The sequence below is a fragment of the Lethenteron reissneri genome, chromosome 6 (assembly GCF_015708825.2).
Source record: "Lethenteron reissneri isolate LAM-NWPU_2019-01 chromosome 6, ASM1570882v1, whole genome shotgun sequence".
Taxonomy (NCBI): Eukaryota; Metazoa; Chordata; class Hyperoartia; order Petromyzontiformes; family Petromyzontidae; genus Lethenteron; species Lethenteron reissneri.
This window is the reverse complement of record NC_083784.1, coordinates 3051993-3068975: the sequence shown is the minus strand read 5'-3', so window position 1 is coordinate 3068975 and position 16983 is coordinate 3051993. Positions and strand designations below refer to the sequence as shown.

The window sequence follows — 16983 nt, the reverse complement described above, 5'->3', positions numbered from 1 at the left end:
TTAATAAATTGCATTCATTAGTCTAATTCATTAATTTAATTCGTCAGTTGAATTCACTTGATGCCGCAAATCTGGCTGTGACGGTCCCACCTGATGACGGAGACTTGTGTTGCCTCCGAAACGTCGTGAGTTTATTATTTTATTTTTATTAATTTTAATTTCATTTTTTACCTACGTGACTTTACCGAAAGATTATGCTTTGGTTCTTTCGGTAAAGTCACGTATAAAAATAAAATAATAAATTAAATAATAGCATACGACGTTTCGATTGCAACACAAGCAATCATCATCAGGTATAAATGAAATAGCAACAAAAAAATCTAAGTAGAAAACTATAGACAGACATATAAGCAGACACAGGTACCTGTGTTACTCTCTCTATGTATTTTGGTGATATCTGTCTGCTTATATGTCTGTCTATAGTTTTCTGGTTAGATTTTTTGTTGCTATTTCATTTATACCTGATGCTGATTGCTTGTGTTGCAATCGAAACGTCGTATGCTATTATTTAATTTATTATTTTATCTTTATACGTGACTTTACCGAAAGAACCAAAGAATAATTCCTGCTGTCACGAAAGCTCCAAAATTATTTTTTTTCGATTTAAAGCTTTCGTGACTGCAGGGATTCATCTTCTTGGTTCTTTCGGTAAAGTCACGTAGAAGGGAAGTAATAAAATAATAAAAATAAAACATAATAAAATAATTTTTATTTTAAGTAATAAAATAATAAAAATAAAACATAATAAAATAATTCTCACGACGTTTCGGCCACAACGCAAGCAGACGCTGTCTCCCCGACAGACCTGGTCTTTACCTGAGGACGGCTGCTTGCGTTGTGGCCGAAACGTCGTGAGAATTATTTTATTATGTTTTATTTTTATTATTTTATTACTTCCCTTCTACGTGACTTTACCGAAAGAACCAAGAAAATGAATCCCTGCAGTCACGAAAGCTTCAAATCTACAATCGTCACAAAAGCCTGACCCCGCCCCCCCCCCCCAGCTGCGTGACGTCATTTATGGCCGGTCCCATACCCGCCTGTCTCGCCAGAGGGCGGTGGCGAGGCGCACGAAGATGACGCAGGGAGCGAGGGAGGAAGGCGCCGCCACGGCGCAGTCCGCCCCCGGGGCGAGTTGTCTTCACACAGCGCGGCTCGTGACGGTCAACAGCACCCGAACGACTTCTCCTTCCTACATCGACGAGTCCGTGTGGTGTGTAGTGGTGGTGTGGTGTCTGGTGTGTAGTGTCTAGTGTGTAGTGTGGTGTAGTGGTGGTTGGTGTAGTGTCTAGTGTCTGGTGTGTAGTGTCTAGTGTGTAGCGTGGTGTAGTGTGGTGTAGTGGTGGGTGGTGTAGTGTCTAGTGTGTAGTGTGGTGTAGTGGTGGTGTGGTGTCTAGTGTCTGGTGTGTAGTGTGTAGTGTGGTGTAGTGTGGTGTAGTGGTGGGTGGTGTAGTGTCTAGTGTGTAGTGTGGTGTAGTGGTGGTGTGGTGTCTAGTGTCTGGTGTGTAGTGTGTAGTGTGGTGTAGTGTGGTGTAGTGGTGGGTGGTGTAGTGTCTAGTCTAGGGTCTGGTGTGTAGTGTGTAGTGTCTAGTGTTGTGTAGTGTGTTGTGTAGTGTCTAGTGTTGTGTAGTGTGTTGTGTAGTGTCTAGTGTTGTGTAGTGGTGGTGTAGTGTGTAGTGTCTAGTGTGTGTAGTGTGTTGTGTAGTGGTGGTGTAGTGTCTAGTGTGTAGTGTCTAGTGTTGTGTAGTGTGTTGTGTAGTGTAGTGTGTGGTTGAGTGTAGTGGTGGTCTAGTGTGTAGTGTAGTGGTGGTGTAGTGGTGGTGTAGTGTCTAGTGTGTGGTGTAGTGGTGGTGTAGTGGTGGTCTAGTGTGTAGTGTAGTGGTGGTGTAGTGGTGGTCTAGTGTCTAGTGTGTGGTGTAGTGTGTGGTGTAGTGGTGGTGTAGTGGTGGTCTAGTGTCTAGTGTGTGGTGTAGTGGTGGTGTAGTGGTTGTGTAGTGTGTGGTGTAGTGGTGGTGTAGTGGTGGTCTAGTGTCTAGTGTGTGGTGTAGTGGTAGTGTAGTGGTGGTCTAGTGTCTAGTGTGTGGTGTAGTGGTGGTGTAGTGGTGGTGTAGTGTGTGGTGTGTGCGAGGTGGTGGTGGTAAACACGACGGCGAGACAATAACAACGGCGATCTGCAATAAGTTGTCCAGGGCCATTTTTTTGGTGAATTCGTGAGAATCCCGAGAGAGAGAGAGGGGACCCCCCCCCCCGGGGCGAGATTACTAGGATCGGAGTGATGTTCAAGTCTCTGGGAAGCTGGTTCGGCGGCGGGAACAGTCCAGACGGACACGGGGAGAGGGGAGAGGACGAGGAGAAGGTGGTGGAGGAGAAGAAGGGGCAGGAAGGTGATCGACAAGAGAAGCAGCAGCAGCAGCAGGAGAAGGAAGAGGAGGATCTGGATGTGACGGGGCAGGCTGGCGTGTTTGGCAGTGAGTGGTTATCCGACTGTCGTCGGTCACACACACACACAGACGTGGTCACACACACAGACAGACAGACGTGGTCACACACACAGACAGACGTGGTCACACACACACAGACAGACGTGGTCACACACACAGACAGACGTGGTCACACACACAGACAGACATAGACACACACACAGACACGATGTAGACACGCACACGTGGTCTCACACACACGTGGTCACACACACAGACAGACGTGGTCAGACACACAGACAGACAGACACACACACAGACACAGACGTAGACACACACGTGGTCTCACACACACGTGGTCACACACACAGACGTCGATACACACAGACGTGGGCACACACACACGTGGTCACACACACAAGTGGTCACACACAAACAGACGTGGTCACACACACACACACAGACGTGGTCACACACACAAACAGACGTGGTCACACAGACAGACACACACAAAGACGTGGTCACGCACACACAAGTGGTCACACACACAGACAGACGTGGTCACACACACACAGACGTGGTCACAAACAGACATAGACACACACAGACACACGTGGTCACACACAGACATACGTAGACACACACAGACGTGGTCACAGACAGACAGACAGACGTGGTCACACACACACAGACGTAGACACACAGACAGACGTAGACACACACAAGTGGTCACACAGACAGACAGACGTGGTCACACACAGACAGACGTAGACACACACGCAGACACACGTAGACACACACACAGACACACGTGGTCACACACACACACACACAGACGTGGTCACACACAGACAGACGTGGTCACACACAGACATAGACACACACACACGTGGTCACACACACACAGACATAGACACACACACACGTGGTCACACACACAGACACACGTGGTCACACACACACAGAAACACGTGGTCACACACACACAGACGTGGCGGTGTTTACGTCAGCACGTCAAGGTTGCTTGTGTGTCATCTGTATATTGTACCAGTGCGGCTACTTTGTCAACCCAACTGCTTTGGATGAGTCGGGGCCGTTGCGGGTACAATAGTTGCCTTGGCTATTATGACCATACTTCACCACGCTGGTCCATTGCCGGTTTGGTGAAGCCAAGGGTGCAATGGAGGGTACGGTACAACTATCGATTTTGGCTTTACCGCTGCCCTCTGCTGCTCACCCACAGCAGCCTATAGCACCTACCCAGGCCCCCAAACTTTGTGTATTAGCTAAACCTATTGAGAGAGAGAGAAATAAGTAATATTAATTTTTTTTTAAACACGCTTTAATGACATTTACCCTACTCGTAATGGCAGAACTCCACGACTCCAGGAAGTGGCCCCAAAGCTTGCCACAACGTAAGGTGATTTACAGGTAACGTGAGTTGAGCGTGGACAATTAGACCCAAGCCGAAACATAACATAAAAATGAATGTTTAAAAAGATGTTTTGTTTATTTGTTTTGATAGAATATGGTATTGTCATCAGTATGACATAAGTATACCAAGTTTGCAGTCGATACCACATTGGGAAGTGGGTTGAAATCGAGTTGCAAGATTTGAGAATACGACAACAACAATAACAGAGTGAGCGAGTTCATAGAAAGCGTGTAAAATGATCGTTTACATTTTTATTTTTTTGTGATAGAATACAGTATTGTCATCATTATGACATAAGTATACAAAGTTTGCAGTCGATACCATATTGGGAAGTGGGTTAAAATTGAGTTACAAGATTTGAAGATACGACAACAACAGACAGAGTGAGTTCATAGAAAGCGTGTAAAAAGATCGTTTACATTTTTTCTTTTTTATGATAGTATATGGTATTGTCATCAGTATAACATAACTATACCAAGTTTGCAGTCTATACCACATTGGGAAGTGGGTTAAAATTGAGTTACAAGATTTGAGGATACGACAACAACAACAGAGTGAGTTAAATAAAAGCATGTAATAATAAAAAAATGTGACTTTAAACTTGTTAATGAGTTTTGGTGACGTCGCTATTCAACTTTATTTTATTTGACCAGGTAAGGTCACACTGAGCAATGCTAAATGTACAATTTAGTCTCAACCTTCTTGATACATATTGAAAACGGTTTCATAATAGGCACGATCTTTAGATATGTAATATGAGAGATATTTGTTTTGTGTCGTGTTGAGTGGTCCCTCTTAGCTCCGTGGTTGTGAATGTTTGGTTAAAAGATTTGGCAACCTTCATATAAGTTACTTTTTTTTACAGAACTGTGTGCGAATCATCACGGACCGCTTAAACTCCCAACCTATTATTTTAATTTCAAAGTCTCCGAGCTTAAATATATCCAGAAGGCCTCTCGGCCAGAACGTGGGCATCTGCCCTTCCTCACGGTGACAGTGATGAAGCCTGTTTATGAATGATTGATTGTCATGTTGTATTATGCATAAAGCGACACACTCACTCGCAGCCAGCAACTTGATGCCATAGAATCGGGTGTCGCCTGAAACACCCGTGCGATCTGGCAGAAGGAAGAAAGCAATGGCATCAAATGCATTGGCCGTGATCTTTTTTAAACAAACTCCACACAATCGTGAATAACACCACCTCAAAACTGATGATAATATATGGTAGGCGAAGTTTCTGGCAATGGCTCTTCACAGCATACAGAGGCCACAGAGGCAGAATGGGTCCATGTGTATTTTAGTGTATTTCCCTCCCGACAGTTTGGCCCGGGTTAGTATTATCCTGTATCCTTGGGGAAATTGTAAATACTTGTATCTTTGGGGAAATTGTTAATACGTAAGCTCCTGAAATCAGGAAGTCCAGGGAATAACAATAATAATATTTGGATTCTATACCGCGTCATTCATGCAAATGACAACCCAAAATTCTGAATACAGTACGCTTACTAATTTTACTTGCTAAAATATCTCCACATATTCATGTGGAAACGACCCTTGGCCTGGTGGCAGGACTACATTGGCCATGCTACCGTATTCTCTGGATTATAAGATGCACCGGGCATTTAAGATGCACCCCAAACGTGTGGCCCCATGCCTCTTAATATAGTTTAAAACAATCTGGTCAAACGCACAAAATCGTACCAAAAATGTTGGTTTGAAATTACACATCGCAAAATTCCATCTCGTAATCAGGAGAAATAAAGTATGCAGTACTTAAACGTATCCCGTTTCATTTCGTAAGGGGGTAGCACTTTGGATTAAAACCCAGCAACACTGGCTGACGATTGCTGAATGTAATAGCAACCATCTGCGTGGGATGGGCACTTAAAGTCTTTCACGTGGCACACTTTTTTCCATTGGCTCAACGTGCTTTTGCGCATTGCAAAACACAGAGTTAGACTTTTAGTGAAAGTTATCTTTTATATTTATCTGAACTAGACGTGGAGTTTTGACATGGGTATACTTATTTGACGTGACAGCATTTGGCCATACATCCAACATTATTTTATGTAAACAGTCATTTGCAAATGGGTCTACAGTGTAGGCTACGTGTTATCGTTAGGCTGAGCTCTTCCAATGATTGTATTTTCATGGGCTCTTTCAATTTGAGTGGTTTTTTTCTACGAGTAATCCGTTTAACACATAGGCTTTTGCGACCAATATTATTCAAAGTTTTTGGGTTAGATCACGTTATTTATAAATGTGTCATAACCCTCCACCACCCGACACGGCCAATCAGTAAAAATGTGTCACTTTGACAACAGACAAATAGTTCACTACTTTAGCCCACCGGTGTGTTGAAGAGTGAAACCACAACATTTACAATTTTTGAGTACGACGTTTCGCTGGTGATTGCATCCAGCATTATCGGGCAATTCGCCATTCTGACGACGTTTTGCTGCTAATTGCATTCTGACGAATTGCCCGATGATGCTGGATGCAATTACCAGCGAAACGTCGTACTCAAAAATTGTAAATGTTGTGGTTTCACTCTTTAACACACCGGTGGGCTAAAGTAGTGAACTCTTTGTCTTTTGTCAACGTGACACTTTTTTGCTGATTGGCCGTGTCGGGTGGTGGAGGGTTACGACACATTAATAAATAACGCGATCTAACCCAAAAACGTTTATTGAGTAATCCATTGTCGACAAAGACAATGGAATAATGGCTGAAAAGTCTGCAGGGAAACATGCAGGAGAGATTCTGGGAATTCTAAAGAATGACAGAAAGAGGAGCTCAAGGATTTGAGAACATAGGCAGGTTAGAGAGATATTATTTTGACTTCGGAAATGTACGTGGCCTTGGGTAGGACACGTCGCTCGAAAAGGTGGTGGCAGTTGGTCGAGACTAACGATGGAATGGCAGCCAAAGGTGGGAAACTGGACGGAGAGGACGTCCACTGGATATGGTGCAGTGGACTCGGTTCAAGCGCAAATGCGAGATGGATTGTCGCAATGCAGGACCGGCAGTGATGGCAACGCCTTGGGTAGGCCTTAGAATGAAAACCCATTTCTTTATAACTGCTTTTAATGTTTAATTTGTTGTACTTCCCCCGCACCTCCGATTAGTACGGTCGGTGCCAAAGAGGTTCAACATACCTACGTACATACAGGCCTTCATCCAGCAGTGTATTTATCATGGCTGATGATGACAATGATGATGTTGCCTCCACCGCTTTGTACAGACTACCTCTACAACGTGGCGGTATCTGCCACCAAGAAGGTGTCCGAGTCGGTGTTGGAGACGGCACAGACGCTGCGAAAGACGGTGGAGGAGGGGAAACTGGACGTGATCCTGGACAAGGTAGGGCCCACATTGGAGTCCGTATGGGACACACGTGGTGGTCATGAACTGATCTCTAAACAGGGATCTATTCATATTATTTCGTACGGTTATTTGAAAATAAATGGACCGAGTTGCATTAATGGTGCAGTGTCATGGGACAAAGAATCCAATCGGATTCTTCCCAGAGCAGTGCAAGCCTCCATGTTAGAGAGTGGACCATGTAGGTGAATATCATAAAGCCTTTATCATGAAGGATATCACAAAGCCTGCTACCTCTGAGATATCTTCAAATGACCTGGTCCTCACAATAGAGAGAAACACTTTAACACCTTCCCTGCCTCGTATGACAAACTCATATTTTATAATCTCAGAGTTGGACTTCAACCAAATTATGTTCATTTTGTGCAGATGTTGATGGCTGGGCTGAGATCATCAACTCGCAAGCTTTGAGAATCTGACTTAATCACAGGCAGCTGCCTGGATCAAATCCAGGATCTGAGCGATGTGAGCTGCTCGGCGCTTAGCCGTCCGATTCACCTGACCACCTCCAATGATAAAAGATTAATTATCATGTCAACGTCAGTCGGGCCAGCTGTCGTGACATCGCTGTGGTGTCACTCCCGTACATTTAGTGCAACCGTAGCTGGAGGGCCACGTGGCTTAAGTGTGTAGTTAAAAAAAAACAAGGGGGAGTGATCACACATAATCCATCCCTGGGTTTTATTTAATTACTTGCTCAAGATTAAATTCGTTTGCTTCACTTCCGGGATTTAAAATGGCGCTCACAGTGTAGCTTGTAATTTCTCATCACAGAGTCATCTTAAAGTGTGAAATAATCTGAAGTTAAACATGGAAATAGTGTTGACAATCTATACAACTTGAAAGCTGTATTCGTTTCTTTTTTTAAGATGATGATCGAGACGTTACCACGGCCAAAGCCGTTGATGGCACAGAGGCCTACGACAAATCTGTCTGTGTTCTATTATACCACTGCTGCACTGGCTATATCAAAGTTTTTCTTATTTTGTACAAATATTTAAACGCTGCTGTGAGACGATTTTTTTAATTGGCCGTACCCACCCATTCTTGCAATAAAACAGGTGTTAAGATATTCAAACACCCAATCGATGCCTATTGCAAGGCATCATGTCTGCACTAACCGCACATACTTGGCAAAACATGCAAAAAACATACTCTGATAATATATGCATTGCCTTTGAGCAATGCATATGATGCAAACTTGATGCCTTGCAATAGGTATAATATTTTGTGTTTGAACATCTTAGTGCTGTGAGACGTGAGAAAAAAAACGCTTCAGCAATAGCAACCAGCCTAAATCTCATTGCTCGTGTATTCGTCGGCTTTAGGGAATTCTCGGGGAATTCAACAAGGAGCAAGAGAAGTTTAAGCAGGAGAATCTTAAAAAGAGATCCGGTAAGAGTATGAACTTACAGCGTATTGTTTTTGCGTCCAATGCTATGATTCGTAATTGATATTTGGGTTAGGCTACTGAATGACCTGGCAAAATTTGTGTCGTAATACCCTCCACCACCTTAAATTGTCATGCGTACAAGTGTTTAACAGGCCGGTGAGCTGAAACAGCACTTGGTCGTGTTGTTAGACGCTTGTGCACTGCGTAGCAATTTAATTTGTTTGGCTACATCGGGTGGTTGAGGATTCTACGACTCAAATTTGGATCGAACATTAAGCGGCCTAACCTAAAAATGTATTATGAATCAGATAAGAGTCTTATCACAGTTTATTCCATATTTTAAATGTGCACTTTCTATATAATCCAAAACATTTTTTTTACAACTTAATCTCCATTTCATATGTCGGTATTTTATTTGTGTAATATATAATTGTAAAGTTATTGTCTGTGGCAAATGTTGAAAAAAGAGATATTCTCAATGGGCTCTCATCTCATAATAAACAAAGGATTTTAAGTTAAGGGTAAAACTGTAGGATTGAGTGGATTTCTTGTATAATTGACGTAAAGAATACAATTTGGATTTTTTTAAAAGCTAAAGGCGCAGCCCTGCAATTGCCTTGCTCACACCACTGCTAGTGAACTCCAGAGGGTATTAAGTCTACTCTTCCACATTGGCCAGATGTATTGTGTGAGATGGTTATACCCACACTTTACCACACCACACGCAAGTGAGTTCAACGCAGATGGGCCAGACAACTGCAAACCTGCAGGCTTCCATATACCGTCATGAATCTGCGTCACTGCGAACGCCGTGTGTGTAACAGATGTGGCGGTGCCCCCGTGGGTTGGCTGTCACGACGAGGACACGGTCCGCCAGCAGATCCTGGCCCTCTCCGCGGTGAGATGCAACCTGTCCGTTGGCATCGCCACTGCGAGCGGGTACCCGCTAGGCGACCCTGACGCCTGCTGTATATTTGGTGTTTGCGTGCCTCTTTTTCTCTGTGGTCGCGTGAATTTTTCTCCGGGTTATTCAGTTTTTCCCCTCCGCATTTAGAAGCACACATTTCTAGTATTTGGCTGCTCTACATTTCCATGTGATAGGCCACTTGGTTGAGCTATCATTTGTGGCCAGGTCGCTTCTGAAAAAGAGCTATGTAGCTCAGTGGGCATTACCTGGTCAAATAAAATAAATAAAAAGGTGGCACGTGACGGGTAGCCACAGCCATCGTGAGAGGCATACTGGATGTATGTTTAACTTTTTTTTTACTACAATGTACGTAGCCCACCGTGCTAATCGGAGGAGCGGATGAGGATGTCACGGATGCAGAAATATTCTCTGCGTCGCCAACCAGGCTGAGATTTAGTTCCATTAAATTCATCCCTTTTTATATATGAGGCAAGGATACATCGATTAATATTGATCCTAATATATGTGTTAAATAACAAAACACGTATATAAACTTAATTCGGCCAGGTGGCTTAGCAACAGAGTGAGCATCTCGCAATGTTGCGAGCTCAAATCCTGGTTTGGTAAATGCAAAAAGATGAGTACTGCTTTGTATGTAGAACTTGCTTTGCACCATATATAGCAGTGCTAATCGTAGGTGTGCGGAAAGACAACAAAGTAAACAGAAAAAGCAATGCTAAAGAAATGTGTTTTCAATCTAGATGTTAAAGTGCATCGCTCCAGTGGCTTCTTAATATTGGAAGGAAGAGCGTTCCAGATGGCCGCAGAAGCTCATATGAAGGCGCGATGCGGTGACCGGTCTCGTTCCACGGCTAGCCAAAAGCCACTGCTTTGCGGTGACGTCAACGGCGGTTGTCCCATGGATAAACTCGACCCCTACCATAGGAATGTGGAATTTCCACCACTGACCCAGGGCTGTAACTAGATGAGCAGCGCCCCAATGCTCATGTCGGTATAAAATGTATTTGCAACAATTGTTTACTTGCTTCCCTGGGTGCGAAGTCCCTTCAGAACGAAACCTCCGCACGCGGCCAATAACACTGCCATTGGGTGGGAAATTTATATCAGAGGCAACGTTTCAGTCAATGGCCCTTATTCATAGCAGAGATATTTGAATAAGGTCCACTGCCTGAAAACGTCACCTATTATATTCCTGAGGCCAGGCCGATCCGGCGCTTGACATCGGGTCCACATCGTTCCATCAGTGGTCTGTACAGATCCGAGCTAGAAAAATTCCTCCCCTGCTTCGACAGCGTTACCAATCATCACACAGGCTTGCTTCTGGAGGTCTGGAGCCCAAGTTCTGGGCTTTTTTTCTTTTCTGCCATGAAATATTTAGTCCCATTTTTCTTGCGTTGTTGTGGAAATTATTCCTTCTGCTTCGGTGCAGTGTTATTGAGCAATGTGTTGAGTTTTTCTTCACTTACAATGAACGAGTGGACGGTTGAACTGTGTGCGTGTGTGACTGATTGACTATGATGATGATGACGACGATGACGACGATGGTGACGAAGATGGTAGCGGTGTTTTCTGACATTGCGTGGTGTTCATCAGGAGCGACGGAACTTCCTGCGAGACCCGCCGGACGGTGTGCAGTTCCACTTCGACTTCGACGAGACCTTCCCCGTCGCCACGGTGATGCTGGAGGAGGACGAGCTGCTCAAGCAGATGCGCTTCGACCTTGTGCCAAAACTGTGAGGGTCCTGCGGCACTGGCGTTATAAAACATAAAGATCCCCCGTATAGCCTTAACAGACTGTTGGGGCAAGTGCTGTTCGCAAACACCTATGAAGGCCGGCACGGCACACGAGGGGATGGGTGGCCAGCACCACGCCCGGCCGCCTTTGTCTCCCCAGTAGCGATGTTTACACACCGCACCAGGTACTCATTTGAGGCTGAGTCGACCGAGGAGAGGCCCAGTACCGGTTCAGATAATCGCCACTGGTATTGGTGGCCGTGAGCGGGAATCGAATTCCGGTCGCCGGGTTGGTAGCGCAGCGCGCTAACCACTGCACTACCGCTCCCCACTGGCATTCACACACACGCGGCGTGTGACGCTCGTGGTGTCCACTAGAGGTGCCACGTATGCCACCGTGCCAGGGCTTAATTTCTGTGTCGTTGGTAGATTGGTGTAGGCCATAGAAGCAGGAATTTTTTGAGAGAGATGAAGGTAACGGAGGTGCCATACAATTGCGCTGCTGGCGAAAGGATCAGCAGTGGACTTGCAATCCACAAGTCGCAAGTTCATTCTCCCCGCACAACAGTAGAAATAATGGTGCAGGTTTCTTAAATCTTCGCCCCCCCCCCCCCACGACCTCCTCTGTCCACTCGGCAGTAAAAAAAAAATGGGTGAACCACAGTTACTAAGCAGGTCGGGTGTGGTGGGGTAAAGTGTGGGGACTTCCACCTCTTCTAAATCGATCGGCCAGTGTGGATGAGTCGCTCAAATACCCACGATAGCTCTCTAAAGCTTGCTCTAGTAGAGGCCTCGGTAGTGGTGCGAGTGAGCAGTTGTAGGGTAGCACCTTTGCCTTTATCACCGATTTGGGATCGTTAAATCTTGATTTAAAGCTTTCGTGACTGCAGGGATTCATATTCTTGGTTCTTTCGGTAAAGTCACGTAGAAGGTAAACAATAAAATAATACAAATATAAAACAATGTGGTTGCGGTCGTTGATTGGAAGCGTGCAATCCCTTACCCACAGGGTGAAAGAAGACCGGTTCTGGAGGAACTACTTTTACCGCGTGTCGCTAGTGAAGCAGTCGTCCCAGCTGACAGCATTGGCCGCTTCACCTCAGTCGTCTTCCTCCACGGCTTGCGAGCAGCTGGAGATGCGGGCAGGAGAGAGCAGGGACGCTGCGTGGACACACGACTCCACAGGTAGGGCCCCACTGCTTTCACGAGTGTTTGTCAAAAGAAAGCCAGTCTTGGCCATTCCCTCTGCAGTTTGGTTCAGAGCATTGGCAAGACTTTTTTGAGTTGTTGCAGTAAATCGTTTGTTCTGTTGGTGTTGGTGCCATTCTTAAAGCTCAAGGCTATAACAAAGGTTCTGTGTTTCACAGACAACTGCAGTAGTTTCACAGTAATGGGCAATGTTGCTTTAGGTCATTCGCAAGTAATTTGAAAATGAGAAAAAATTGGATCGTGACGCTGGCACACATTGCATCCACTTTTTTCAAATATTGTCAAAGTATCTTTGAGGCTCACTGCGAATCAGGGCGGCCGATGAGCTCAAACCACGAACCTCTGCAAAGAGCGTCAAAAGGCACACCCTCTCGGCCGTGTCACGGAACAAAACAACAACAGCCGCCGCCATTAGCCACTAAGTGGCGGTGACGTGACCACAGCACTTATGCCAAGCTCATTACGGCCACATGATGTGTCGAAGGCCCGCTGACAGGTCACGGGAAAGACCCAGGTTTTATGGGGTAACTGCATGAGATGATTGACAGATGCAAAATGGTTCGTAACAAAACACACACACACATGCAGAGAGTTGATTTATTGTGTCTAAATTACTCAATTACTGATTTTGATTTGCTGTGTTAGACTCCACCAAACCAAGGACGCCACCGCTGTCGATAACGAAACAGGCGACTGGACCAGAGGTATGGTGCCCTGATCTGAACAAAAATACGATTCTCACAACCCACCACACACGGCAAAATATTTACTAAAACACAACAGGGATTCTTAAGAGTAGTAATACACAAATAAGGTGATTTACAGACAGAAAAGGGATGTTTGCGACCACACTCGCGCACACTGTGAAGAATACGGGGGATGAACGTACGAACATCACCCAGAAAGGTGCCCGAGTAATTGAACGTATATCGCGTCACGCTGCCACGCAGCGTTATTAAGGAACGCATTGAGTTTTTCTCAGACACTCAGTTGGTTGCTGTGCCCGTGCCGCCTCTCCCTTGCCCCGACAAGGGAGAGGAGGAGGAGATGTCCATGAGCCCGAACCCGGAGGAGTTTGCCAGCGAGGCGTTCAGTGATCCGGGCGGCACGCGTATGTGCGCCGACGAGCTGCAGAAGGCCATGCGGGAGCTGGGCATGGGCAAGGAGTCGGAGAGCGCGCCAGCGGCGGCGGTCACGGCGGCGGCAACAGGAGGAGGAGGAGACGCGGCGCAGAGAACAGCAGGAGGTGGTGCCGGCGCAGCGGAACCGGCAACGCATGACGGGAAGCCTCGGCATAATTACAACACCGCGGGCGCTGTCGCTAAAACGATTATATGAGCGCGAGGTGTAAATGACGGAAGTGCTCTAATCGTAGAGTCCGGGCTGTACGGATGTAAGCGACCCTACGTTGGTACCAGCATCGTGGCCGTACGTATAGAACGTCCATGAAGGACGTCAGTGTTGTCTCATATGGTTACTTTTTTCGCCCAGCACCAGCACCGTCTCCCCAGCGGCAGTGTGTAAACATCGCCGCTGGGGAGACAAAGGCTGCCGGGCGTGGTGCTGGCCACCCACCCCCTCGTGTGCCGTACCGGCCTTCATAGGTGCTTGCTAACAGCACTTGCCTCAATAGTCTGTTCAGGCTATACGAGGGGGATCTTTTGTCTTGTGGAGCATCGGGTCGTTCAGCTGTTCGGCGTTAACGACGCTGATGACCGAAGCCGATCCTGACCGCTGCTGTGATAGAAGAGCGATCCTGGCATTGGCTGCGTGGATGATCAGGATTAGCGTCATTTTAATATCGATGTTATGCAAGGCGTTGAAATTGTTCAAAATGCCCAGCTCCAGTTTTAATGCTGGAATGCATTAACAGGGTTGTGTGAAGGCGTATAACAGCTCACATTGTTCCTCGTGCAGTTAACCTTTCCAGATTTTCCATTTTGCTTTGGATAGTTGTGTTTCGTTAAATGTCTTCCTAGGGATTATAACGATCATTTAATTGTATGCACATGAAACAACTTATCTGGAAAACGTGATCTGGCACTTACAGGCCAACTGAGGTTCAACATCGCTTGACCTCCCATAAACGTTCCACGTTCTTACTTTTGCAGATGCCGAGTGGGAGGAGAAGATTCAGCAGGAGATTCAGGACTACAACATCGAGGAGGATGAAGACAAGGGATCTTGGGAGGACGAGATAGAGGAGATGCTGCAAGCGGAAAACTGATGTTGTGGCCGCAGAAAAAAGAAACGAACGGACATTTTTCACGGTGCCATTCGGCCATTTCCTAGCTGATGCTGCAGGTGGCTCCTACCCACCAGCTTGTGTCACATAATATCGACAGATGTTTGTGCACGTTGCGTCACCTTTCGGCATCCCTTTTCAAGGAATATAATTTGCGCTGTATTATACGCAAGTTGTGTAACTAATCATGTTGTCAATGTACACACCGTAATTTTTAGTACAAACGTACGGGTTGAAATGATTTGACGCCCCTTTTTTGGTAACGAAGCAATGCAATACAATTAATAGTGCAAAGCCCTTTTGTCAACCCACCACTGGATGGAGGCCTTCCCATGCCGTGTTGGTCATGGTGTTTGACCATACCTCGCCACGCTGGTCAGTGCGGGTTTGTGAAGGGCACACCCAGGAACGGTTCGATGCCCACTGTCAATGTTAGTCGTGGCCCGGGATTCAAACTCAGGGAGCCGGGTTCATAGCGCAGTGCTCTAACCATGCCACTGCTCCACGCCGCAAACAATTATACAATACTATTTGTATAAGCATCTCTGAAATGTGCATGACTTTTCCATCTCTCGCTGGCAGACACTGAAGTCCAAATTTAAGCATGCATTTATTACTCTGCACTACAACAGGTCTGCAAACATCATTCGCATCTCCTGTAAATATTGTTTCAGGCCTAAATAAACAGTTGAAACGCAAGGACTCGTGACAGGTGTTTGGAGCCAGTGTTGCGTGGAGGCAGGTTTCTAGAACGGTGTTGCGCTTGGTGACGCAGTTGTGCACGTTCAAGCCATAAGGCACGGATGGTACCATTCATTCCCGGGCTGTCTCATCCGTACTTTGTTCAACAATCTCACTGTAAATCACAACACTACTCTGCTTCTCTGCTCGCGGTGCTACACTTCGTAAATCCCTCCAACCGCCTATTTTCCGAAGTTCTCACAACCTTCATTTCAATTAATGGGTTAATTATCTGCAACAACTTTTAAAGAACCAAGCTGGCCGCTTGGTTCTTTAGGCCTGTGTTCACCAACCGCTTGGTGAACATGCAACGTTGGGCAACGTGGGTCCAAAGTTCCATGTTTATATTTAAAAAAAAGCCTCGGCAAAGAGTTTTTTTTTTTTATCCTTGGAGCATTGCATCGTGGCAGTGAAGCGAGGTTCAAGAATGTTTGGCTCCGAGTGGTCTCCATCTGTTTGGCCCTCCAGATGAGAAGCGCTTGGGCAACGGTTCCAATTTAAGAAGTAATGAAGTGTGTCCTGATATGGTTCAAGCAGAGACATGCCGCCTCCTATGCTGCATTGGGCAGTCAGGCCCTCGTGTGCATTGGTGGGAGAAGTGTTGTCTTCACAACGCAATGATGCCTCGTTACTTTTCAGTCCCCCAACATTCTGTTGCCCCCCACCCACAGCTAAGACCAGGCCTATCCCAACCCCTCCCTATCACTCTTGTTTTGCCTGTCATCAACACTACACCATCACTTACATAACCTAAATCTTAATTTCAAATCATTATCGTATGTGCAATTGTATTCTTGCTGTAAAGCGCCTTGGTTAAGGCGTTATATAAATCTAGATCCTGGAATTAAAACTCAACTCTCCGGGAATGACTACGGTAATCTTCCTCGTTTGAAGGAGCATCTTTACGCAGCACCTCCTATATGTACGGTGGTTTGAAAGGCTGATCCTAAACAGGTTACGATGAAGGGGAACGCTGCTCTATATGGGTGCACGGCACATATTCGACTGGCGCATATTTATCTCAGCCAAGTAACCACGCACACCAAGTGCAGTATTGGTGCACGGTGGTGTAACTCATGACTACAGATGTTCACACATGTGACCTTTTCACATAACCGCCCATTGTCCCCAACGACATGGGAGTGACATTGTCCTGTATAGTAAACGGTTACCATTAATTATAACCATCAGCTGGTATTCTTTAATCACTCTTTAAAATGAAATCTCGCAATGTTTGCTACGAGTTACACATACGGATTCATAGTTTCTGGGGGGGAACATTGTGGTGCGTAGGTGGTGTCTATAGTGGCATAGCTGTTGAGTGCACAGGAAAGGAAATGCCTATCACACGATGCCACTACTGGGCCTTTTCAGTTCTGTGTTGTATAAATGTTATGCATTCTTAATGTGCGCTTTACATCCTTAATAATGTACTTGAACATCAAGTGGTACTGTAAATGCAAAATAAACTCCACATTAAAGTTGACGGCA

The 16983-nt window shown here is 45.8% G+C and overlaps 1 protein-coding gene across 3 annotated transcripts; it reads left to right on the top strand.

The window, feature by feature from the left end:
* Positions 1 to 1068: 1068 nt before the first annotated feature.
* On the top strand, positions 1069 to 16983 carry SYAP1 (synapse associated protein 1). Of its 3 annotated transcripts, XM_061570163.1 has the most exons (10): positions 1069 to 2037; positions 2090 to 2468; positions 7103 to 7221; positions 8571 to 8637; positions 9460 to 9533; positions 11157 to 11296; positions 12307 to 12482; positions 13152 to 13210; positions 13539 to 13788; positions 14618 to 16983. In XM_061570163.1, the coding sequence occupies exons 2-10, from the start codon at positions 2276 to 2278 to the stop codon at positions 14731 to 14733; spliced, it is 1194 nt and encodes a 397-aa protein (XP_061426147.1). In that variant the 5' UTR covers positions 1069 to 2037; positions 2090 to 2275; the 3' UTR covers positions 14734 to 16983. The 3 variants fall into 3 exon arrangements, with proteins under 3 accessions (XP_061426147.1, XP_061426157.1, XP_061426137.1); XM_061570173.1 differs by having other exon boundaries at positions 1069 to 2468; positions 13539 to 13752; XM_061570153.1 differs by having other exon boundaries at positions 1069 to 2468.